Here is a 27,135-nt window from a genome sequence, read left to right on the forward strand (position 1 = left end):
AACACAAGATAAATTTCACTATGAATTGAAAATGGGGGACCCTGATGTAAACAAGACGAAAGTCTTTATCTGGTCTGCATCTCCTTAATAATTATGTGTATTGAGCCGTACTGTATATTGTACCCATTCTGCAATCTGTTAAATAAAGTTTTCATTCATTCATGCCTGACATGGTCGATGTAGGAGTTATGATGCGGTTTCAATTCGGTTACAGTAACATTACACAAACTGACATTCTAAAGCCAAGAAAACACGACTTACCCATATTGTTGAATAGTGCAGCTTCTCCATGTGATGAGTCCGACTCGAGCCACTTGCATTAATCCCATGGAAAATGTAAACAATAGTGCATCGCGAGCCAGCTTGTTGCATCAAATTGATGTTTGGCTTTTGTCTCCCGAGTGACGTTAGAACTACTACACTTCGGCTGCGTCCAGGCTAAGCACTGCAGGCTTTCGTTTTACAACGACTGAGATAAAAAAAATATATATCATCAAACGATGCACAATGGAGAGGCATTGTTGTTATTGATATCATCTTCATCAATGTCATCAGCCCTGTTTAGACATTCACAAGACTTGCGTAACGACAAGTTATCTTCCTGAGATACAAATTATTTTGAAAACAAGCTCGCTGCAGAGCCACAGTACGGCACAAGAGAAACCATTATCTGATTGGGCCACAAGGCTGTCAATCATGCTAGCTGCAGAGCCACAGAACAGCCAAAGAGAAACCATTAGCTGATTGGTGGATTGAATGATTGACAGCCTTGTTATCCATTCAATGGCAAGAGTTTAACTGCACAGACCGTGCTTAGATGAAGTTAATAGCCTATTTTGATTCGCTGTTATTTATTATTTATTAACAATGGGTCACACCTGTGAAGTTTTCTTCACGAATAATTACTGCAGGCAATACTGCAGTGCAGGCCTGCTCAGAGCTGTACATTTTTGCCATTTTTGAAGAAAAAAAAATTCACTGGCATTTTTTTTACAGAGGAAAACATTTATAATAAAAAAAAATAATAATAATAATAATAAAAAAAAATATATATATAGGTATATGTAAATTAATAATAATTATGAATTATGAGTGAATTTGTATTTCACGTGTTGTCATAGAGAAACCTCCACTATAGCAATAGATACAAGTGGTAAGCATAAATATATGTGAATAGAATAGATATATGTAGTAAGCATATTATGTGAATAGAATAGAAGTACTTAACCCAGCAATGAACTCCACGTCTAAACCACGTTGACAGACCACGGACAGAAGGCGGTAAGAAGCTGATCCATGGCCTCGGTGGTGCACGTAGAACATTCACTGCAATGGCCAAGACCCAGAGACATCCACCACCTTGGTCAGCACTACGAGACAACCACTCAGAGAGATGGGAGGGGGGTTGGGGACAGGGGTTAGAGAGTTCCCATGTTTGTAGTGGGCGGAGATGGAGCAATAAATACATGTAGTGAGCATATGCATACATGGTGACAGTAGAATCATAGTATATAAGAAAATTGTGAAATTGAGTAATAGATAGAACTACTGCAAGCATATGGATACAGGATGAGATACAAGACAATAGCTCAGGGCCGTATGCCCCGGGGGGCAGGAGAAGCCACTCAGAATTGGTCAGGGCGGAGCAGGTAAGGTTCAGCACTGCAGGCCAGACAGAAGGCGGTATGAAGCTGTTCCATGAGACCGGTTGAGACAGACACAGGTTAAAAAGGTTCTCCCATGCAGGGCTGGACTGGGACCAAAAATCGGCCCTGGCATTTTTGGCCCAGACCGACCCACCATAATCGGTCGGACACCACCCACCAGTACACCATCCTTGCGGTCCCCTTAAATATGCGTACCTACTGTACTATTCCCCCAAACCACTACAAAGCTGGGTAGTAAGTGCCATGGACAAGTGTACCAGTGCAAGTGGACCAGTGTACTCACTCACTCTTGGCTGAATCTTGTTTTGGGTGGTGATGTAAAACATCTGCATCATAGCAGGCTCAGGATGGGCAAAGTAGTCTATAGCCTGTTCATCCCTGTCTCTCTCCTCCACAACCTGGCTTGACTAGACATAGGGAGAGAGAGATGATTACAATTAACTCGTACATTCAGGTCCAGAATTGTTGGAATTCCCTGGCAAAGATGTGCAAAAAGCTGTAAAATTTAAACAATACCATACTGGTAATGAGCAAATAGTTGTTTATTCAATGAATGCATGGAGCTGTTCCATCTTATTTAATTTGATACTAACTACTCAGTTCATACAGATTTCAAGTATTCAAATATCAATGATGAATATTGCATAAGGTTTACACAGTTAATAGATCACCTTGTTTTATATTCATGTTCAGAGAGGAGTAATAGTTAGATCTTTGTATGTGATTTATATGGCAATTAAATCAATGGTGTGCTTGTTTGGGGAGTTTGACCTACAGTTAATGTGCCTACCATGTGAAGGTGCATGATCAATGGACAGCACAAAAACAATTTGTGTAGGTGGAGACTAGAGCTACCACAGATAGTAATAAGTTATAAGAGTAAGTAATCCATACCATATATATCCTAATAGTTACCTTATTACCATACTTGGCTGAAAATAAACTTTGCTGCCTGTTGTGAATGTGTTTTTCCCTGTAGGCTAATACATAAGTAGGCATACATTTTTGCAGTTGAGCAAAAATGTGCAGTTGAGTAGGCTATATGTGCTGTGTTTTTATGTCTTCCATCGAGGACCACCTTGAAAATAAGTGTTTTAATGAATGCTTTTATGTGATATCCTCAGGAATACAAATTGGTCAAGATAATTTGTTTTTATGATGTGTTTTTAATTTCCAAATACAAATCTAATCAAATCAAAAAAGCTGTTTTTGCAGTTGAGCTACAGTTGTTGTATATTATACAGCCTTTTCATGCATCTTTATCAAGGGAACCCTTATCCTAATGATTTTTTAAATAATATTATGATGATACGATATGGACCTATAGTTGGGTCATCTGTGGCACTTCGTTTCTCAATGGATTTGTCATCTAGGAGGGTTAATAAACAAATTTAGCCGGGGTGTATTTTTTAAAAAGGCATGGAAAATTTGCGAGAGACCAAAATCCAAAATGGCTGCCGTGGAAATTAACTTTTTAATGGTTTGACCTACAATGACGCACAATACATGGTACCCTGATGTAAACAAGACAAAAGTCTTTCTCTGGTCTGCATCCCCTTAACAATTGTATGTATTGAGCTGTACTGTACTGTACCCATTCTGCAATCTGTTAACACTTTGAGCGCCACGCCGGGTTTCCCTTTTTACCGGCTGAATGCCACCATCGGCGCCAATGTTAACGTTAATATCGCCTAATCTATGTTTTAAATTATGGCTATGTGTCTAATCTGCCCATCGCATTATCAAAGACTATTTTCCAGTCAGTGCTGTCAAGGCAGATTGTTTTTTTATCGCGTCGTTTCCGTTTCAGAGCATTTAGAAAAGCACCCGTTTTCAGATAAAAAACAGCCCATTGTGGAGCATTCTATGAAAATTCGTCTTTTACTGGAATATTCCACAACGTTGATATTCGTCGGCATTTTTATGAATCGTTTTCAAATAAACGCTAGATGATCAATATTATACGTGCATGCAAGCACATTCAAGCCGCGCACGGATAATCGCCCCGTTGATTTCCTCGCGGACTTTTACAGTGAAACCGAAAGAAGACATTTCACAAAACAGCTTATAACTTCATCAAACTTACTCTGATTATCCTAACACTGATAACATAGAGTCCTTACCTGACATCAGATGGTATCCAACTGGTATATTCCAATTCCTGATCACCATTCGAAAAAATCGATACGTGTATGGATCCAACGCGATACAGTAGAACTCCATGATCCGCGGGGATCTGAGGATCCAGAATGAACTCTGGTAACCCCGGCTGGATCAGTGGACTGGAAAATGTGGAGTACCGGATTTTTTCCCCCATTCATTTTCATTGAGTCCATTCCAAAATCACTTATGTCATCTGGGAGACGACAGGGGGCGCTTTTTTCCACAATGATCGCCGGCGCCGCTCGGCTATACTCGGGTAGGCTCGGGTGATGCAATATGATTTCAGATCGTTAAAAAAAATAAAAATAAAAAATAAGAGAAATCTCGTGAGTGGCTTTCAACCACCTATAAAAAAACACGAGTTATCTCGTGAGTGGCACGGAAAGTGTTAATAAAGTGTTTCATTCATTCATTAATTTCATTCATTCATTCACCAGCCCCCTCTCAGTCATGTACCAGCCAGCCCCCTCTCAGTCATGTACTAGCCAGCCCCCTCTAGCATACCCAACTAGGCGTAGCTCAACTGACTTTGTGCCAGTCAGATTCAGGAGCTGTATGGGGAAGGAGTCATTTTTGTATTCAGCAGCTGTCTTTTGGAACAGTCTGCCCAGTGACCTGAAAATCGTAGACAATGCTGTTAGATTCAAGTCCAGCCTGAAGACATGGCTCAAAAGGGACTATACTTAACCTAGACACTTAGCTTAAGGCACCCTTGCATGTTTTATGAGTCTGTTATGTATATAAATGTTAAATGGTATATGTGATGTGTTGTGATGTCATGTCTGTATGATGCATGTCCAAGCATCACACTCCCCTACCCAGTGATGGGCAAGCTACTTGGAAAATGTAGCAAGCTACACTAACAAGTTACTCTCGATTAAATATAGCTAAACTACAATGGAAGCTATCCCCAGAGAAATGTAGCAAGCTACACTACAAGAACATGGCAAAAATAGCTAGCTACATCGGCACTACTTTTTTTTTTTTTTTTTTACTTTGTGATCAAGTTTACACCAAACAAATAGGCAGGCAAAAAAATTGCTCAGTTTGATTGTTCATTATAAAACTGAAACAAGCCCTCGGTCTGGCTTTTTGTGTCATCCTTTTAACATGAGGAAAGAACTGTGGAAACGTAATAAATAAAAGGCAGTGAAACAATAATAAAATAAACACAAATATATACTCCCTCTATTGGAATGGAGACTTTTCAGCACAGGATAAACTACTGTTTCAACTCAAACCACAGTAGCAAAATGACAATAACCTGGCCAAAGAAAAAGTGCAAGAAACATTTGTCTACAAAATAGACATTAACGAAATCCTATGTAACATTTATACATTCTTAAGTACGGAAATAAGCAGCATGGGGTAATCGGCATTGGAACTATACTACTACAGTATGTACTCAGAGTATAACACTCAAGCTTGACACTGCTAAACAAACAATACTATCCTTGGCTGCTAGATATGTAACTCACAAAACATTCCATGGCCACAGGTTGAGAACCACTGGTCTAGGACGATCTTTTCCCTATTTTTTTCTTTTCTCCACCCCCCAATGTACAGTGTCCCCCTGCCCCAACCCCCCCCCCCCCCCCCCTCCAATGTACAGCCCCCACCCACCAACCCCACCCACCCAACCTCCTCCAATGTACAGTTTCTACGTCAAATGTATATACACTCTTTTTCTGGACACTTTTTGTATCACAAACAGTACTGTATTTGCAAATCTGATATGTCATAAATGTATAGATGTAGCAGTACTGTCTATCTGTATGTCGTGTGTGTCATATATGTTATGATGAATTGAAAATGGGGGACCCTGATGTAAACAAGACCAAAGTCTTTCTCTGGTCTGCATCCCCTTAACAATTGTATGTATTGAGCTGTACTGTACTGTACCCATTCTGCAATCTGTTAATACACTTTTCAATCAATCAATCAATAATATTGTTCATAGCAGCTAGCCTATCTCAGACTGTTATAAAAAGTGCACTGACTTGTGTGCTGTTTGGGAACAGTTGACAATGTTTATGTAAAGACAGTAAGGGTTTTCATCAGCTCACCTGAATATGTGTTCTCAAGTTAGTATTGGACGTGTGGGACGTCGAGAGCAGCTTCGTTTTTGGCTGACACAATAAACACCTAAACACATATGTTTTAGCCGTTTTTTCAGTCAAACTCATAAACGTGTCCAGGTAGGGCCATGGAGATGCAGTGTTGTTATTGTTGTTGACATCATCTTCATCATTGCCATCAGTGGAAACATCAAATCCCTCTGCCATTATTTCGCGCTGACTGGTTCTGTTATTGTAAATTGCATGATCCATTCATTCTCATTCAGTGGTCTGCGTTTCGATTTTCACTTCCTGGTTTGCGGCCTGGAGTCCCGCCCTATCCTGCCTCTGATTGGCCTACCCGTAAAGTTTTGGCCTACCATACCCAATCGTGAGTCGTCACTCATATCTAAACAAACCAACCAATCATAGTGGGTTTTTTACGGGGAGTTTGTTTTTCTCCTCGCAGATCTTCTAGTCTAGACGAAAGTAGCGTGTAACGTTTCTCGTCGCTACGTTACTACTTCGTTCTATAAATAGCTCCGCTACAGAGATCGCTACCCTGGTTAAAAAGTAGAGAGCTACCAGCACGCTACTGAGAATTGTAGTTAAGCTATGTAGCGTCGCTACTTGTAGCTAGCTACTGCCCAACACTGCCCCTACCCCCCTACAAGGATCACAATGGAAATAAGCTCTGAGCTTTTTTATGTTCATCCTTGGCAGTATCTCCTGACTGTGCTTTCTGTCACATGTTTATTTTCATATTGTCAAATAAAGTCATTAATTCATTCAGTCAGTCATGTACCAGCCTCCGCTCAGTATTGCATCACGCGAGCCTACCCTAGCCTACCCAAGGGCCGCCGGCGATCAGATGTGAAAAAAGCGCCCCCTATCGTCTCCCAGATGGTAAATGGTAAATGGAATGGACTCAATGAAAATGGATGGGGGGAAAAAAAGATTCCAGTCCACATTTTCCAGTCCACTGATGCAGCCGGGGTTACCAGAGTTCATTCTGGAGCCTCTGAGCCGCGGGGAATCATGTGTTCTACTGTACACACGTTAGATCTATACACTTATCGATTTTTTTCGAATGGTGATCAGGAATTGGAATATACCATTTGGATACCATCTGATGTCAGGTAAGGAATCTATGTTATCAGTGTTAGGATAATCAGACTCATTTTCATGAAGATATAAGCTTTTTTCTGATATGTGCTCTATCGGTTTCACTGTAAAATCCATGAGGAAATGAAAACGGCTATTATCAGCGCACGCCTCGAACGTGCGTGCGGGCACGTATACTATTGATCATCTAGCGTTTATTTGAAAACGATTCATAAATAGGCCGACAAATATCAACGTTCTGGAATATTCCAGTAAAAGGCGATTATCACAGAATGGGCTGTTTTTCACCTGAAAACGGGCGCTTTTCAAAATGCTCTCAAACGGAAATGAAGCGATAAAAAACCAATCTGCCTTGACAACACTGACTGGAAAATTATTCTTTGATAAGCGACGGGCAGATTAGACACATAGCCATAATTTAAAACATAGATTAGGCGATATTAACGTTAACATTGGCGCCGATGGTGGCATTCAAGCACTAAGTCGTGCGCCCCCTGGTGGCACTGAAAGTGTTAATAGGTATATATAATTGGGTGCCATCAGCGTAAAAATGAAAGTTGAGCATGTAAATCGAAAATAGCAAAGGGCCCAGAACAGAGCCTTGTGGGACACCGCATTGCACTGGGAGGGTCTCAGATGTTAAATCATTAGGTCACTTGTCTATTCTGCAGGTCACATTCTGCAGGTCACTTGTCTATTCTGCAGGTCACAATCTGCAGGTCACTTGTCTATTCTGCAGGTCACAATCTGCAGGTCACTTGTCTATTCTGCAGGTCACATTCTGCAGGTCACTTGTCTATTCTGCAGGTCACATTCTGCAGGTCACTTGTCTATTCTGCAGGTCACATTCTGCAGGTCACTTGTCTATTCTGCAGGTCACAATCTGCAGGTCACTTGTCTATTCTGCAGGTCACAATCTGCAGGTCACTTGTCTATTCTGCAGGTCACAATCTGCAGGTCACTTGTCTATTCTGCAGGTCACATTCTGCAGGTCACTTGTCTATTCTGCAGGTCACATTCTGCAGGTCACTTGTCTATTCTGCAGGTCACAATCTGCAGGTCACTTGTCTATTCTGCAGGTCACAATCTGCAGGTCACTTGTCTATTCTGCAGGGCCAATCTTGACATTCACATGCATTCCACTAAATGCCCATGACCTAGGCTGAGCCTATTAAGGATACAAGTACATGTTAACGAACCACACCACATTTGGCCTCCAAATTGAACCCAGTGCACTTCTCAGCACCCTATAAATGTAGTGCAGTAAGTATAACGTGATGGGATCCTTGACCGGAGGAAACAATGGTAGACACACTCTCCGCTCAGCCTCTCGCTCTCAACGGCCAGACAGGAAATCCTCCCTTTGAGCAGAGAGGAGAAACAATCACTGGTGCCCCTGCCTGCCTGCGCCTCCACCTGAGAGCTCTGCCCTGTGGAGCCACTAGCATCTACTCTACAGGGAGACACGCGCGCGCGCGCACGCAGGCACGCACGCAGGCACGCACGCACGCACACACACACACACACACACACACACACACACACACACACACATATACACAAAAATACACACATATGATATTATTTTTGGCTCGTGATCAAGGTCTCCATGCTCCCACCATAGAAACCTCAGGTAAGTACGATGCTCAGGTGTAACAAAGAACTGGTGAAACATCCTTTCAATATCACAGATGATAGCCACTGCTTCCTTCCTAAAGCGGAAGAGAACTCCCACCAAAGAATTTATCAGATCTGGGCCTGTCAGCAAGGTGTAATTTAAGGAAATGCCACAGAATTTAGCCGAACAATCGAAAACAACTCTTAACTTGTTAGGCTTCTTGGGATGGTACACACCAAACAATCTCTCCCGAAGGTGCCTCTGGAGCTAGCTCCGCATCACCATTGTCGATTACTTCCTTCATAAAGGCTGTGTAATGATCGGCCTTAAGCTTCCTCTTTAGATGTTGCAAGCGAATAGTGGCCAACTTCTTATTGTTTGGCAACAAGGGAGGACTACCACCTCTGAACGGGAGAGGCATCTCCAGGTGGCCATCCTCTTTCTGCTGAATATTCTCACTAAGGAGCTGTATGAAACGCACGTCATCTTGTGAGTACATATTTGCCCTCAGAATTCTTCTCACTGAAGTCGGACTCCAGCACCTTCAAAACGTCTGAGGCTAATGGGACTGGCAGTTCTCTTACAGCAACTCTGTGTACATAGCTTTGACTTCCCTGCCTATCAAGGTGGGGATTGGCTGCTCCTATGATACTCCATCCCAGCTCTGTTTTCTGGGCAAACGGCTCATTCGCACCACCCATGATGACTTGAATGGGGGCCAGAGCTGAAGGACAATTGTAACCAATCAACAGTCCCACATCACACTCCTGGAGTGCTGGCAACTTATTGTCCAGATGTTTGAGATGTGGCCACTGCAATGCTGTAGTCTTGGTTGGTATACAGGATTTATCAACTGGAATGAAGTCACGTGTATATGATTGCTGTAGCTGTATCCGATTATCCGAATAGAAACTTCGAACTTGCAAATCACACACACTGTGGCTGGCTATGATTGTGTCAATGGCAGTCATTGTACTAAGCTTCAGCTGCAATGGTCGAGATGCCATGTTCAATTCTCTGACTAAACTTTCCAAGACAAAGGTCGAATCGCTCTGTGTGTCAAGAAGAGCATATGTGAGAATCTCCTTCTGAGGATCTCTTGCAGATGACAAGAAAACTGGGACAATGCTAGAGGTGGCAGAAGCATTCTGAACTAGCGTGTGGATCAAGACCCTATGGACTTCCTGGTTTCTTTCTCCTTCTGTGAAAGTCTGAACCGCATTTGCTGCTTCCCCAAACCTTGTCTCTCTTTCCTCGTGTAAACATGTTGAGTAACGTCGGCCACACACTCCACAGATATGTCGAGTCCTACAGTCTTTAGTGACATGTCCTTTGCGCAGACACCCAAAGCACAAATGATTCTGATGAATAAACAACCTTTTATCTGCCATGGACTTGGAAGCGAAAGCTGGGCACCTAGCAATACCATGAAACTCTTCTTTACAGATAATGCATGGTAGCCATGGCCTAAACCCAGGGAGGCTTTCTGGTATATGGTCTTTCACTTGAGCACTAGTGCTGAATGCATTTGCCTTCCCGGGCAACTTATCCTCTGCTGATTTGGAGCTAAACAAGAAAGGAGAGACAATAGGATTACAGGCTATGCAGGCTTCCTTCTGCACAAATTCAGTAAAACGTTCAAATGTAGGATATTCTTCGGATCTATCGAGTTCTTCTACTACAAGTCTGCTCCATTTGCGTACAACCCAATCTGGTAGTTTTCTCAACAGCTTATGATTTTCCTCACTATCATTTAAAATAGACAAGCCCTTAACGTGGGGCATAGCCTCAGCACAGCCCTTTAAGAAGTCTGCAAAATCTCTCAGTGCTAAAGGATCATTTGAGGCAACTTTAGGCCATTTCATAAGCTTGTCCCGAAATGCTTTCTGCATGATAAATGGGTTTCCATACCGGTCCTTTAACACGGCCCAGGCGCCTTCGTATGCATCCTCAGAACTCCGGTAAAAGAATCCCTCCACAGCCTTGCGTGCCTCGCCTGTGAGGTAACCTTTCAAATACAGCATTTCTTCACCAGCAGGGATAGGTTTTCTGTCAATCAGAGTTGTAAATGTCATCTTAAAGTCAACAAACTTCAAAGGATCACCTGCAAACATGGTTGGCTCAGGAACAGGCAGACGGTTTAAGCTAAGTGAGCTAGCAACTGCTTCTTCTAGATTGCCTGCAAAACTCTGAGAGAGTGCTTGTGATTGGGGCAGTGCAACAGTGGTGCCTAGTTGGTGGTTCAAATTAACAGCTGGAGTTTTTACGATGACTGGGACGGTGGTGTTGGGCTCTCCCACTACATCACCTTCAAGCTGATTGTATGTCCGCACTCGAGCTGCAGCCACTTTAACATCCATGTTTGCATGCATCATTTTCAACTTTGTTTTTTCCTCCTCGAGATGCAGTTCGACCTCAGCCTGCCTCTGTTGCATTTGCACCATCATTTGTGACTCATGTAAATTCCATTCACATTCCAGCTTACTAAGTTTAGCATGCTGAACCTGTATCTCCTGCATAGACTTTGCTTGTTCTAATTTAGCCGCAAGTTCTGCCTCTGCCTCGACTCGCTTAGAGGCTCTGCTACTAACAGACAGGCTGTCTAAATTTTGAGAAATTACACTCTCTGTGTTAGTGCTACCAAAAATAGATTGATTTCCATCACGATTTAGAGTCATTCGCACTCTTTCCTTTTCGACTTCCTCTTTAAAAGTCCCTTGGTCTAGACATACTTCCAGTCGTTTACTCACAAGATCACCTATCTCTGCAGTCAGTGTGCTACAAGCATCTATTTTGTGCACAACATCTGTAGTATTAAGACAATTGCGTTGGAGTGCCTCATAATTTTGCATTACATGGTCATATACAAATTGAATATCTTTGTTTATTTTCTCCAGATCTTCCTTCAGACAAAATGTCTTAAGTCTTGTCCTAGACTCTCTTGCTATTTTCTTCCATGATTCATACGTTTTCAAAAATGCCTTTAAATGTTTTTTATCTTGTTCTTCACACATTTGTTTGCCCTTAGCTGTTAGCTCCCGCTGGCGAGAACCAGTGGCAGTTTGAGTTTCTTGTGAGTCAGTAGGCCTTTTATCCTCCTCAACTGGTGAAGGATCTTCTTTAGGACCTAAGTCCTTGTCATCAGGGACTTTTCCCTTTTCTCCATTCACTGACATTTTGCTATCTATTGCAAATTAATGTGTGAATTCAGATCACTGAAACTAGATAGCTGGAGCTTGAGGACTTCTGTGAAATAGCCTTCTGCTCACCTCATTAAAACATTAAACATTAAATATTGAGCTCCCAAAGCATCAATATTTTTAAATAGTCCAATCAACGGGAGCTTGGGCAAAGCTAATGGAATTTAAGCATAAGCTAATTGTAACTTCAAGTTCCAGGTGAAGGCTTTTTTTTTTTTTTTACAAGTTCAAATCAAACCATTCAAGCATGAAACATGAGAAATCATCTAGCACAGCAGTTCAATAAGCCAACATTAACATTTCATAACCATCATCTGCTGGTTGGGATGATCTGCTTAGGCTACTATAGTTCGTATCAATCTAACTATCAACAAGTAGCAGTTCATTTTGTTTGTTTGTTGATCAGAGTCTCTCAGTCTCTTCAAATTGCTGCTGTACGTCCTTGCCCGAATGCGCGCCGTGGACCAGATGAACGCGGGGTTGTTGACAATGAAGACAGCAACACAGCATGGCAGGACTCAGGAGAGTAGACCCAGACGTTGCGATCAAGTTTTCACTGTTACAGCCCTTGGATCCAAACGACAGAGTCTCGACTGATGCATAAGACGATCTTTATTTAATTGTCCATCCGTGACGTCATCTTAGCACCGTGAAAACTGCATTGGAAACGTACATAAACAGACAAACAAAAAAAATGCCACAGCACAGTACAAACACCAAACTAAATAACATTGGTATCAAAACTACAAGGATTACATTCCTACACAAGACATAAAATCATTAATTCACAAATTACATTATACAAAGTTACAACCATAATCAAATAAACAACTAAGCATACCTTGCTGCACTCTCCAAGGAATGTAAACCGAAAAGGTCCTTTCTTCCGTTTTAAACACACGATCGATACATGGGGATACAAAAGGATAAAAAGTCGCACAGGAATACAAAGGTGATACAAAAAGACGCACCAAACTTTCCTGCTGCCGACTACATCACTTAACAGGCGCTTCCAGCTATACTGATTTACAGTGCGCCACTAGGGACAGATTTATATAAGCCTACAGGTATCGAACTTCGGTAAAATCCCACACGTCATTTCAAGGCATACATACATACTGAATATTATTTAGTAAACAGCAAAGGATATTGTCTAGACATGTTTAATCTCAAGTGGTCCGTTACACAGTACATGTATACACACACACACACACACAGACTAGCATTACACGGACAGTGCAAACCCTACCCCTATTTGTTACATGATGTTGGTGATCAGTATAATCCTTTCTCTGCACAATCCATACTGTTCCATATTAGCTCTAGATAGTTAGCCACAAAAAAGTATGCAAAGCCAATGGGGTAAAGCTGAGTGAAGCTCCTGTCTGAACAAGCTGACTGAAGCTCCTGTCTGTACAAGCTGATCCCTGTCTGTACAAGCTGAGTGAAGCTCCTGTCTGAACAAGCTGACTGAAGCTCCTGTCTGTACAAGCTGATTCCTGTCTGTACAAGCTGCCTGAAGCTCTGTTCTGTACAAGCTGCCTGAAGCTCCTGTCTGTACAAGCTGATTCCTGTCTGTACAAGCTGCCTGAAGCTCCTGTCTGTACAAGCTGATTCCTGTCTGTACAAGCTGCCTGAAGCTCTGTTCTGTACAAGCTGCCTGAAGCTCCTGTCTGAACAAGCTGATTCCTGTCTGTACAAGCTGAGTGAAGCTCCTGTCTGAACAAGCTGATTCCTGTCTGTACAAGCTGCCTGAAGCTCCTGTCTGTACAAGCTGACTGATGTCTGTACAAGCTGCCTAAAGCTCCTGTCTGTACAATCTGAGTGAAGCTCCTGTCTGAACAAGCTGATTCCTGTCTGTACAAGCTGAGTGAAGTTCCTGTCTGTACAAGCTGAGTGAAGTTCCTGTCTGTACAAGCTGAGTGAAGTTCCTGTCTGTACAAGCTGAGTGAAGCTCCTGTCTGAACAAGCTGATTCCTGTCTGTACAAGCTGAGTGAAGCTCCTGTCTGTACAAGCTGAGTGAAGCTCCTGTCTGTACAAGCTGACTGATGTGAAATGCGAGACCCTAGCTGGCCATTCATCTTTGACAATTCACTCTGTGTTAAGTAGGGCTGGGTGATATGTTTTGACGGTATCATGGACATGATATGACATGTTCTTATGGTATCTTGTGACCATGGTGGTAGTTCATTCAAAATTGTCGAAATCTTGCTGTAAGGAAAGTTTTTTTACTGTTTATTTCGAAGATACAATCCACGCCTTTGCATGGATCCACGACAGTATACTGTACCTTCTTATTCAGTATACCTCTCTCTCTCTCTCTCTCTCTCTCTCTCTCTCTCTCTCCCTCTGTCAATCTATCTCTCTCTTTCTCTCTCCCTCTCTCTCTCTCTCTCTCTCTCTCTCTCTCTCTCTCTCTCTCTCTCTCTCTCTCCCCCCCTCTCTCCCTCTCTCAATCTCTCTCTCTCTCTCCCTCTCTCTCTCCTGGAACCTCTTATGAGAGTTCAGCAAGTTCTCTGCAGTCAGAGAACAGTCAGCGTTGACCACAAGGCCAACCCCCCCTCCCATCCCGTCTCGTCCAGTTGATTGACAAGCAACACAGAGAGCAGAGAGCATCCTCTCCCTCTCTCTCATCCACAGCTCCAGATGAATGGGTTCAACCATGAGATCATTTGTTATCCAAGGACACGGCTGCCACGCTCTTTCAAATAAATAGTCAGCTCCAGTCTGCACGCGGCCCACCCCCCCCCCCCCCCCTTATTTACGCAATGTTGTGTTTAAAAAAGAAAACAACCACCAAAAAAAAACGTAACTTAAACCTAAGCTTCATAAAAACGTTGTTAAGAGGAGCAAAAAGACCAGAGAAAAATCCCGGTTGGCTTAATCCTTTTTCCTTTTTCACTTAAACCAAAAACAGACCGAGGCAGACTAAATATTTGTGTTGCCTTGTCCTAATCAAATTTGTTGCATGATTTAGCTTTGGGGGTAGGGAGGAGGGGGGGGTGTAAATATGATAATACTAACCCCCTCACAGCCCCACCCAACCTTCCCAGAGTCAGAGCTACATCAACACCTTCTCTGCGTTCCTCCACTGTAGACTTTCACAGTTTATGTTAACTTTCCGCCCAGAACTTAAGGACGGCGGGCGAGGCCTATTAGCGCTGCTCCTTGTTATATTTCCTCATCACCCGCTTGGTGTTAGCACCCCCTCCTCCTCCTCCTCCTCCTCCTCCTCCTCCTCCTCCTCCCTTCCTCTCCTCTTGTTCTCTGCTCACCGCTCCAAATCTCCAATATCCATGCTTTAATTCCCACAGTTGCTTCTAATGTTTCTGAATTTCACACACCGGCCAGACTTCACGTTGTTTCCCAGAACTGATTAGGCCCAACTGCCTCGCACTCTTTGAGGTGTCCCAGCTGTCAGATGTAAAGGGAAACTCGCGGATGTGATTGGCGGATACGCACAAATTAGCACAAATGAATGGCAGCGGATACGGACCACTAGCCTAGCTTAAAACTCGAGGAGTTATTATAATAATAATAATAATAATAATAATAATAATAATAATAATAATAATAATAATAATAATAATAATAATAATAATAATAATAATAATAATAATAATAATAGAAAACGTGTATAGCACCTTTCAAAAAATAATTGCAGCCCTACTTCACAGCAGTGATGTACACTGTAAGAAAAAAAGCTGCAAGAAAACGGTAAATGTCTGGCATCAATGGTTGCCAAATTACAGTCAAATCAAATACATTTACAACCTTTATTTAATGGTTAATATTTTGATAAAAGGTAATTTACTCTATTTGTATGGCATTTACACTTAAAGTAGAAAAACAAAAGTAATTGTAAAATAATACAGTGAATTTCCCGTGAAAAAACATTTTTTTTTACAGTGTAGACACAAAATATTCATAGGCATAACATGAGCAGAGAATTGATATTGAAACCTCCGTCATTCAAATCTATGAACAATTATCCAAAATGTAATAAAACAATTATTGTAATGGTGTTAAAATGTCCAACCCCACGAAAGGTTCCTGCACAGGTAACAACCACCTCCAGCGTCTGAGGCTAGGTGGTCCTTTCATCAGTGATTTACAGTCATTCAAGCTGAGATAACAGTAATACAGTGTGGCGTTTTTCCTCCTCCCCTTTAATGGCCACACACCAGGCGGACAACACACCATGAGGTGCAAAACATTAACACGGCACTCACCAATAAACACATGGCGGCCTTCATGTGGCATTAATGAATTGGTCTCTGAGCACATGTAGGACTAGGTTGAATATAATCATCAGACCCACAGTATAATGTCCTAGCAGCGTCCACTGCATTGATTCATGTTTTTTTGTTTTTTTTAAGTGATACAAACCAGGTTTTTCCTTCAAAGAATATCAACTTGTATAATTACGGCCCTGAGCTCACTGGTCTCAAAGGGGAGCTGTGTTTAGTCGTCCCTGAACAACATAAGTCATTTTATATTTTGTATACATTTTTTTTGTGTTTCTGCTTTTTATTATTATTCTTTTTTACATTTCTTCAAGTCATTACTCTTCGCTCATCTCTATGTGTATGTTGTTGTTCCCTTCACCCCCCCCCCCGTTTCTGGGATCCAAAACTACCGTCACAGGAGTTCTTCTGCATCCAGGCCAAGAAATCATGGCAAGGAGGAGAGGGTTGTTGGGGCAGGGGGGGTAACAGCAGTGTTGTGGCTCGCTGAAAGAGAGCTTCCAATTGCAATACCTCATCAGAATGAAAACAATGGTGATTGTAGTCTCCCCCCCCCCCCCCCTTTCTTTGACCCTGGCTGGGTTTGTTGGATCTTCATTGTTTCCATGTGTGCTACTTTGACCGTCCATGCTGACCACGATCGGAAAGCAAGGTTAGAGGTGTAGTAGCCATGCCAGGGACAAAATCCTTGGGTCACGGCCGATGAATTAAGGTTTTGGGAATGTTTGTCTGACGAATGGGCTCATTGTTATTGGGAAACAAGCGATGAGAGCTGTGATAAGAGCCCCATTAAGGGATATTGAGGGTTTGGCCACAAGCTGTTTGGCCACTGGGTGATCCATAACCCTCCATTATCATTCATTGTGTGTGTATGTGTGTGTGTGTTCTAGGTGTGTACTTACCTGCTGGTGCTGGCCTTGGACCAGGCGCTGGGCTCTACCCAGGTAAGATACAAGCTCCCATGCTCACTTGCAAGCCCCCTTCCAGAAGGTCTATCCAAGTAGCACTTGCATCAGTGTTTCAGAGATTGGAGGTCAAAATTATTAGCATTGGTTAGCAAGTCACTGTTTCTTCCACAAATTCTAAAACGAATTCTTCTTCTATGTAGTTATCTATTGTATGTCAAACAGAAAGCTGTTTGGAAGGTGCTAAAAGTGACTTTTCAGATAAACTGAACAACTACATTGATGCTAACTACATTCATGCTAAGCATGCTGTTAGCAGATGCGAATCATTTCTACTGATCACAAAAACAATAATTATTTGACCAAATGAGTCCCAGTTTGTTGCAAATCAGGCAGGCCTGCGGGGTGTAACACCTATTCACAGCGCACACGCCGTTCTTGTGTGTGTGTGCGAGCGTGTGTGTATGTGCGTTTCGTGACACGCTGTAATTTTCATGGCAAACGGAGATAATTACAATCATACCATCTAGCAAGAATTAAACGTATTTACAAGTCGTATTACGTTTAGCAAGTAAGGAGACATATAGATTACATGTCAAAGCACTCGAAATTGTAATTTTTCTATTTTTACAGATTTCTGAAAAGCGCGACTTCCTGAGCATTTCTGAGAAATTCTAAATCCCTTTGTTCTCCGCCCACGGGTGCAAAAACGCCCTTCGACTCGAAAGAGTAAGGAGTAGTAATCACATCCTCCTCAACCATCTACTCTCCATTGGACTCTCTGACTCCATCCTCAACTCGTTCCAATCCTACCTCTCTGACAGAACCGAGTATGTCTCCTTGGGAGGGAAAAAATCCCGGACCCTCCCTGTCACCTGTGGTGTCCCTCAAGGATCCGTCCTCGGACTGTCCTCTTTACCCTCTACCTGCTCCCCCTCGGCTGTGTCATCAGCCAGCATGCCATTGCTACGCTGATGACACACAACTGTACCTTAAAACTGAATCACCCCCTGCAGCCCTGCCATCACCATCCCCATCATCTGCAGCCCTGCCATCATCATCCCCATCATCCACCCTCACCTCCTACCTGGAGGAGATAAAGTCGTGGATGAAATCAAACTTCCTACAGTTAAACAGCTCAAAAACCGAAGCCATCCTAGTTGGTACTCCCCACCAGGTCCAATCTTCCCCCATCACCAGCCTATCCTTCTCCCTGGCCATGACCTTCCCCTCTCATCCACCATCACCAACTTGGGTGTAAAAATGTACCCCCACCTAAATGTTTAGACCCACATCAAACACATATGCAAAACCTCCTTTTTCCACCTCATGACATTTCCCAAATCCGTTCCACACTCACCTTCGCAGATGCTGAAAAACTGGTCCACGCCTTTGTCTCCTCCAGGCTGGATTACTGTAACACACTTCTCATCGGGATTCCTAGCAAGAGTCTCCAGAGGCTCCAATACATTCAGAACAGTGCTTCTAGGATCCTGATGAGAGTGCGTAAACACGACCACATCACACCCATCCTCCACTCACTTCACTGGCCCCCCATCACCACCCGGACTGAATACAAAATATCCCTTCTGACCCATCAATGCATCCACGGAAATGCCTCCCTCCCCCCTACCTCAAAGATCTCCTCACCACAGAACCCTCCACCCGTACCCTTCGCTCCGCCAACACAAACCACCTCCTTCCCCCACGGACCAAGCTTCGCACCATGGGTGACCGGGCCTTCTGCTCGGCTGCTCCTCGCCTATGGAATGCCCTCCCTGACTACCTCAGAGCACCACAGACCACTGCTTCCTTTAAAAGAGGACTTAAAACATACCTCTTCATGAAAGCCTTCCCTTAGTTTTAACCTTTTTATACATGCCTTGTGTGTTTTATCCCTTTTTTTTAATGCTTTTATGCCTTGTTTTTTAATTGCCTATGTTTTTAAAGCCTGTTTTTACCCTGTAGCACTCTGAGATTTGGTTTCCAAATGTAGAGTGCACTATAAATCGAATGTATTATTATTATTATTAATGCTAAATGGACTGCATTTATATAGTGCTTTATCCAAAGCACTTTACAACTTATGCCTCACTTTCACCCATTCACTCACACATCCACAGTGGAGGCAACCATGCAAGGTGCCAACCTGCTCATCGGGAGCAGTTAGGAGTTAAGTGTCTTGCTCAAGGACACTTAGGCTACTGTACACTAATACGCTGCAGAGAGGAGCCGGAATTGAACTGGGAACCTTCTTATGATTGCTCTACCTCCTGCTCTACCTCCTGAGCCACTGTTGCCCTCTCCTTTTAAAGAAAAGCAACCAAGAACATCAGCCACAGCAACCCAAGATCTGTTTGATGGGTTTCCCTACAAAAGTTATCAAGCAAAAACCTCTTCTCCAAAAACTTTACTTTTCAGAAAAAGGGTAGATGTTCCGATTGATGTACATGATTGATCCCAGATGAAGGAAACTTGTTTTACACATGGGAGCTCACATTTCCATTAACAAAGCTGCTGCAGAACAACCAAGAAAATGCATTTTTGTTAACTGATGTTCATCACTGACATTTAAAAAAGAATTATAGGCGATTACATCCCTTACGTCACTTTTTGGAACCAAAGGCCTGAATATTATCTCTTGGGTATAATTATGTTCCATGGTTTGGAGTTTTATGGCAGCAGTCAGTGTCAGTGAGGACAGTGTTTGCAGATGATGATGATCTCATTTTGGAACTCGTCTTTGGAATGTCGCTCACTATCTTGTCATTAGTAATGAAAGGCAGCTTTAGGTAATTATTTTGTCATGCTGTCACAAGACGATGTACACATGCAAGGCTAGGAAGGTTCATTTCCAAATGTAATCTGATTTATATAGATTTACCTGCTACATGTTAGAGATCCAGGCTTGTGACTGAATGGTCATCGGTTTGATCCCCAGACCGGCAGAAAAATCTGGACAATCTGAATCTGGACCGGAAAATCTCTCCTCCCCTCAGCACCCACCCTTGAGCAAGACACTTAACCACCTCCTGCTCATGGGACAACAGTAGGAGACTGTGGTTGTACTGGGTAGCTCCCAGTGTGTAGCAGGGCAAGGCTGATAAAAAGCATGCATGTTCAGGAAATCTACCCTGGGAAAATAAATGTAAAAAGAAATATCCAAAAAACATCCATAATCTCACAAAGAAACTCCTCTTTCTCATTGAACACATTTCTCAACAAGTAATCACCTACAGTACTTTTTCTCCAAAAGTATCTGTAATTTGATTAGCATGTGTTTTACAGTTACTCTCAGGGATTACAATGCTTTGTAGTACTGTATGTAGTATACTTCTTCAATGTCAATACATTACAATTTTTTATGTATTAATCGCAAAGCATGTGTTTGCAAACTTGACTTGCAAATATAAATTAATTTGGATTGATCCAAACCTGGAGTTCTTTCAGACCACCCATAATGCACTTGCACTGGGGTTTTGGTGTTTTGGAGATATTGGCAAAGAGGCTGGATATAGGAAGAGGGAAGACAGGAATATTAATGGGAGGCGAGTTTTCACTGAAAACTCAACGCACATTAGCAAAACTGACAATACACAATACAATACAATACAATAGCACTCAACTGCTTAAATATCAGGAATGTCAATTTCAATATTGTAAATAAAATATTTTCTCAATTTGATGTCAAGATTAGCCAAAACGCCTAGCTTGAAACGTTGTCACAACCGTTACATATATATAAAAGAAAAAGTTAAATATGGCATCAGTATGCACCGAAAATTAAAAAAAAAATTAAAATCCCTTTTAAAAAAGATCTGCCGAATGACATTCCGAGTAGGGCCCACTGTGACACAGGTGTCACATGTACTTTACATGTTCTGGACATTTCCATATAAAGCTTTTTCCTTGATTTTACCTCATGAAGTCCCAAAGGGACACCAGTGGAACATCCTGGTGGGGTCATGTGACAGATCATGTGATGTTGTGCTCCCATAAACCATCTTTCCACAATGATGACTGATGGTGGTGACTAAATGACAGAAGTAGCTAGCATTCAAAAGCTAGATTCTTGTTGCTAAAAGGTAAGATTTGCCCATTTAAGAATTATAATGCTTACATAACATGGTCTTTATGATATTTAACCTGTTGTGAACACATTTCTTGAATAAAATGATAAAGAAAACAATTGATAAAAATCGCTGTGACACATACGTCACACCGGGCATATCACCTTAAAATGTTCATGAAAATTTGCTGTGACATATATGTCACAATACGAACAATTATTATGATCTGCTCAGTTAATTTGTCTGATTCAATGATATTTAGTTAATATATTTTATATTGTTCAAATGTTCAATTGTTCAAAGCATATTCAAACAAACATCAGTCATATTTCAATGTAGTACCCTGTAGTGCCATGTAGTAGTACCGTGTAGTGCCATGTAGTACCCTGTAGTGCCATGTAGTACCCTGTAGTGCCATGTAGTACCATGTAGTGCCATGTAGTACCATGTAGTACCCTGTAGTGCCATGTAGTAGTACCCTGTAGTGCCATGTAGTACCCTGTAGTACCCTGTAGTGCCATGTAGTAGTACCCTGTAGTGCCATGTAGTACCCTGTAGTGCCATGTAGTAGTACCCTGTAGTGCCATGTAGTACCCTGTAGTGCCATGTAGTACCCTGTAGTGCCATGTAGTACCATGTAGTACCCTGTAGTGCCATGTAGTAGTACCCTGTAGTGCCATGTAGTACCCTGTAGTGCCATGTAGTAGTACCCTGTAGTGCCATGTAGTACCCTGTAGTGCCATGTAGTACCCTGTAGTGCCATGTAGTGCCATGTAGTACCCTGTAGTGTCATGTAGTACCATGTAGTACCCTGTAGTACCCTGTAGTGCCATGTAGTACCCTGTAGTGCCATGTAGTACCCTGTAGTGTCATGTAGTACCATGTAGTACCCTGTAGTACCCTGTAGTGCCATGTGGTACCCTGTAGTGCCATGTAGTGCCATGTAGTGCCATGTAGTACCATGTAGGACCCTGTAGTGCCATGTAGTACCCTGTAGTGCCATGTAGTACCATGTAGTACCCTGTAGTGCCATGTAGTACCATGTGGTACCCTGTAGTGCCATGTAGTGTCATGTAGTACCCTGTAGTATCATGTACTGCCATGTAGTACCCTGTAGTGCCATGTAGTACCCTGTAGTACCCTGTAGTACCATGTAGTACCATGTAGTACCCTGTAGTGCCATGTAGTACCATGTAGTACCCTGTAGTGCCATGTAGTACCATGTAGTACCCTGTAGTACCCTGTAGTACCATGTAGTACCATGTAGTACCCTGTAGTACCATGTAGTACCATGTAGTACCATGTAGTACCCTGTAGTGCCATGTAGTACCATGTAGTACCCTGTAGTACCATGTAGTACCATGTAGTACCCTGTAGTGCCATGTAGTACCCTGTAGTGCCATGTAGTACCCTGTAGTGCCATGTAGTACCCTGTAGTGCCATGTAGTACCATGTAGTACCCTGTAGTGCCATGTAGTACCATGTAGTGCCATGTAGTACCCTGTAGTGCCATGTAGTACCCTGTAGTGCCATGTAGTACCATGTAGTACCATGTAGTACCCTGTAGTGCCATGTAGTACCATGTAGTACCATGTAGTACCCTGTACTGCCATGTAGTACCCTGTAGTGCCATGTAGTACCCTGTAGTACCCTGTAGTACCATGTAGTACCCTGTAGTGCCATGTAGTACCATGTAGTACCCTGTAGTGCCATGTAGTACCATGTAGTACCCTGTAGTACCCTGTAGTACCATGTAGTACCATGTAGTACCATGTAGTACCATGTAGTACCCTGTAGTGCCATGTAGTACCCTGTAGTGCCATGTAGTACCCTGTAGTGCCATGTAGTACCATGTAGTATCATGTAGTACCATGTAGTACCCTGTAGTGCCATGTAGTACCATGTAGTACCCTGTAGTGCCATGTAGTACCATGTAGTACCCTGTAGTGCCATGTAGTACCATGTAGTACCATGTAGTGCCATGTAGTACCATGTAGTACCCTGTAGTGCCATGTAGTACCATGTAGTACCATGTAGTACCATGTAGTACCCTGTAGTGCCATGTAGTACCATGTAGTACCCTGTACTGCCATGTAGTACCCTGTAGTGCCATGTAGTACCCTGTAGTACCCTGTAGTACCATGTAGTACCCTGTAGTGCCATGTAGTACCATGTAGTACCCTGTAGTGCCATGTAGTACCATGTAGTACCCTGTAGTACCCTGTAGTACCATGTAGTACCATGTAGTACCCTGTAGTACCATGTAGTACCATGTAGTACCATGTAGTACCCTGTAGTGCCATGTAGTACCCTGTAGTGCCATGTAGTACCCTGTAGTGCCATGTAGTACCATGTAGTATCATGTAGTACCATGTAGTACCCTGTAGTGCCATGTAGTACCCTGTAGTGCCATGTAGTACCATGTAGTACCCTGTAGTGCCATGTAGTACCATGTAGTATCCTGTAGTATCCTGTAGTGCCATGTAGTACCCTGTAGTGCCATGTAGTACCCTGTAGTGCCATGTAGTACCATGTAGTACCCTGTAGTATCCTGTAGTGCCATGTAGTACCATGTAGTACCCTGTAGTACCATGTAGTACCATGTAGTACCCTGTAGTACCATGTAGTACCATGTAGTACCCTGTAGTACCATGTAGTGCCATGTAGTACCCTGTAGTGCCATGTAGTACCATGTAGTATCCTGTAGTGCCATGTAGTACCATGTAGTACCATGTAGTACCATGTAGTACCCTGTAGTACCATGTAGTGCCATGTAGTACCATGTAGTACCATGTAGTACCCTGTAGTACCATGTAGTACCATGTAGTACCCTGTAGTGCCATGTAGTACCATGTAGTACCCTGTAGTGCCATGTAGTATCCTGTAGTGCCATGTAGTACCATGTAGTACCATGTAGTACCCTGTAGTGCCATGTAGTACCATGTAGTACCATGTAGTACCATGTAGTACCCTGTAGTGCCATGTAGTACCATGTAGTACCCTGTAGTGCCATGTAGTGCCATGTAGTACCCTGTAGTGCCATGTAGTACCATGTAGTACCCTGTAGTGCCATGTAGTACCATGTAGTACCCTGTAGTGCCATGTAGTACCCTGTAGTGCCATGTAGTATCATGTAGTACCATGTAGTACCCTGTAGTGCCATGTAGTACCATGTAGTACCATGTAGTGCCATGTAGTACCATGTAGTACCATGTAGTACCATGTAGTACCCTGTAGTGCCATGTAGTACCCTGTAGTGCCATGTAGTACCATGTAGTACCATGTAGTACCCTGTAGTGCCATGTAGTACCATGTAGTACCATGTAGTGCCATGTAGTACCATGTAGTACCATGTAGTACCATGTAGTGCCATGTAGTACCATGTAGTACCATGTAGTACCATGTAGTGCCATGTAGTACCCTGTAGTGCCATGTAGTACCATGTAGTACCATGTAGTACCCTGTAGTGCCATGTAGTACCATGTAGTACCCTGTAGTGCCATGTAGTACCCTGTAGTACCATGTAGTACCCTGTAGTGCCATGTAGTACCATGTAGTACCCTGTAGTGCCATGTAGTACCCTGTAGTGCCATGTAGTGCCATGTAGTGCCATGTAGTACCATGTAGTGCCATGTAGTACCCTGTAGTGCCATGTAGTACCATGTAGTGCCATGTAGTACCATGTAGTACCATGTAGTACCCTGTAGTGCCATGTAGTACCATGTAGTACCCTGTAGTGCCATGTAGTACCATGTAGTACCCTGTAGTGCCATGTAGTACCATGTAGTACCATGTAGTACCCTGTAGTACCATGTAGTACCATGTAGTACCCTGTAGTACCCTGTAGTGCCATGTAGTGCCATGTAGTACCCTGTAGTGCCATGTAGTACCATGTAGTACCCTGTAGTGCCATGTAGTACCATGTAGTACCCTGTAGTGCCATGTAGTACCATGTAGTACCCTGTAGTGCCATGTAGTACCCTGTAGTACCATGTAGTACCCTGTAGTGCCATGTAGTACCCTGTAGTGCCATGTAGTGCCATGTAGTACCCTGTAGTGCCATGTAGTACCCTGTAGTGCCATGTAGTACCCTGTAGTACCCTGTAGTGCCATATAGTGCCATATAGTGCCATGTAGTGCCATGTAGTATCATGTAGTACCATGTAGTGCCATGTAGTGCCATGTAGTACCATGTAGTACCCTGTAGTGCCATGTAGTACCATGTAGTGCCATGTAGTACCATGTAGTGCCATGTAGTACCATGTAGTACCATGTAGTACCATGTAGTGCCATGTAGTACCCTGTAGTGCCATATAGTGCCATGTAGTGCCATGTAGTACCATGTAGTGCCATGTAGTACCATGTAGTACCATGTAGTGCCATGTAGTACCCTGTAGTGCCATGTAGTACCATGTAGTACCCTGTAGTGCCATGTAGTACCCTGTAGTACCATGTAGTGCCATGTAGTACCCTGTAGTGCCATGTAGTACCATGTAGTATCATGTAGTACCCTGTAGTGCCATATAGTGCCATATAGTGCCATGTAGTACCATGTAGTGCCATGTAGTACCATGTAGTACCCTGTAGTGCCATGTAGTACCCTGTAGTGCCATGTAGTACCATGTAGTACCCTGTAGTGCCATGTAGTACCATGTAGTATCCTGTAGTACCCTGTAGTGCCATGTTTGATTGATTGATTGAAAACTTTATTAACAGATTGCAGAATGGGTACAGTACAGTACAGCTCAATACATACAATTGTTAAGGGGATGCAGACCAGAGAAAGACTTTCGTCTTGTTTACATCAGGGTCCCCCATTTTCAATTCATCGTAACATATGTGACATACATGACATACCGATAGACAGTACTGCTACATCTATACATTTATGACATACCAGATTTGCAATTACAGTACTGTTTGTGATACAAAAAGAGTCCAGAAAGAAAAGAGTATATACATTAGACGTAGAAACTGTACATTGGATTGGGTAGGTGGGGGTGGGGGGGGACTGTACATTGGAGGTGGATGGGTGGGTGGGGGGGGGGGGGTTGGGTAGGAGTGGGGTGGGGGGGTGGGTAGGAGGGGTGGGTGGGGGACACTGTACAACTGTACAAACAACACTGTACATTGGATTATTGACAAGACCATACTTGGTAATTTACTGTACATTGGAGGGGGTTGTGTTCGGACATTTACAGGGGCCAGTTTCGAGTTGCAGTCTCCCTTAGGTGTTTTTTGAGAGTGTTTTTGAAAGTGGGTAGTGATTCACATTCCTTTACAGCTTTGGGTAGGGCGTTCCACATTGATGTGGCATAATTGCGAAACGTGTTTAGTCCCTTGTTTGAGCCGAATCTGGGTTTAACATGATTTGTGGAGCTCCCTCTGGTGTTGTGATCGTGGTATTCACTGACCTTTGGGAAGTATTTTGTCATGTACATGGGTACCTTGGTCGTGTAGTGTATCTTGTAGACCAGGCCCATTGCAAGTTGCTGTACTCTGTCGTCTACTCTAAGCCATCCTAGGTTGTCAAAGTGGGCAGGGGTGAGGTGGGTTCTAGGAGTAAGGTCAAGCAGTAGTCTGACCAGTTTGTTTTGAGATGTTTGTAATTTTGTTTTTAGCGCCTTTGAGGTGCTTTGGTACCATGAGGTGCAAGCATAGTCGTAGTACCCATGAATGAGTGCTCCTGCTAGAGTCTTCAGGGTGTTCTTGTTTACCAGAGAGGAGATCCGGTACAAGAATCGAGTTCGTTGGTTGACTTTTTTTATTACATTGGATGCCATTTTGTCACAGGAAAGATTTGCCTCTAGGATGGAACCCAGGTAGGTAATATCTTCTTTCCTTGTGACAATATTGTCACCCACTGTAACTGAGAAGCCGTCGGTCTTGCTGAGTTTGTTATTTGAACCGAAGAGAAGTAGTACCCTGTAGTACCCTGTAGTGCCATGTAGTACCATGTAGTACCCTGTAGTACCATGTAGTACCCTGTAGTGCCATGTAGTACCCTGTAGTGCCATGTAGTACCCTGTAGTGCCATGTAGTACCATGTAGTGCCATGTAGTACCCTGTAGTGCCATGTAGT

The 27,135-nt window shown here is 43.0% G+C and overlaps 1 protein-coding gene across 1 annotated transcript in view; it reads left to right on the top strand.

Annotated features, from left to right (window-relative positions):
• Window positions 1–27,135, top strand: part of elna (elastin a) — a gene marked incomplete at its 3' end in the record, with an annotated part of 221,955 nt that overhangs the window by 47,926 nt on the left and 146,894 nt on the right. The window contains exon 2 of the mRNA XM_084308372.1: window positions 16,969–17,022. Within this exon, the coding sequence (XP_084164498.1) occupies window positions 16,969–17,022 (54 nt within the window). The remainder of the gene's footprint in view (window positions 1–16,968; window positions 17,023–27,135) is intronic.

The sequence above is a fragment of the Notolepis coatsorum genome (assembly GCF_963971535.1).
Source record: "Notolepis coatsorum genome assembly, chromosome: 1".
Classification (NCBI taxonomy): domain Eukaryota; kingdom Metazoa; phylum Chordata; class Actinopteri; order Aulopiformes; family Paralepididae; genus Notolepis; species Notolepis coatsorum.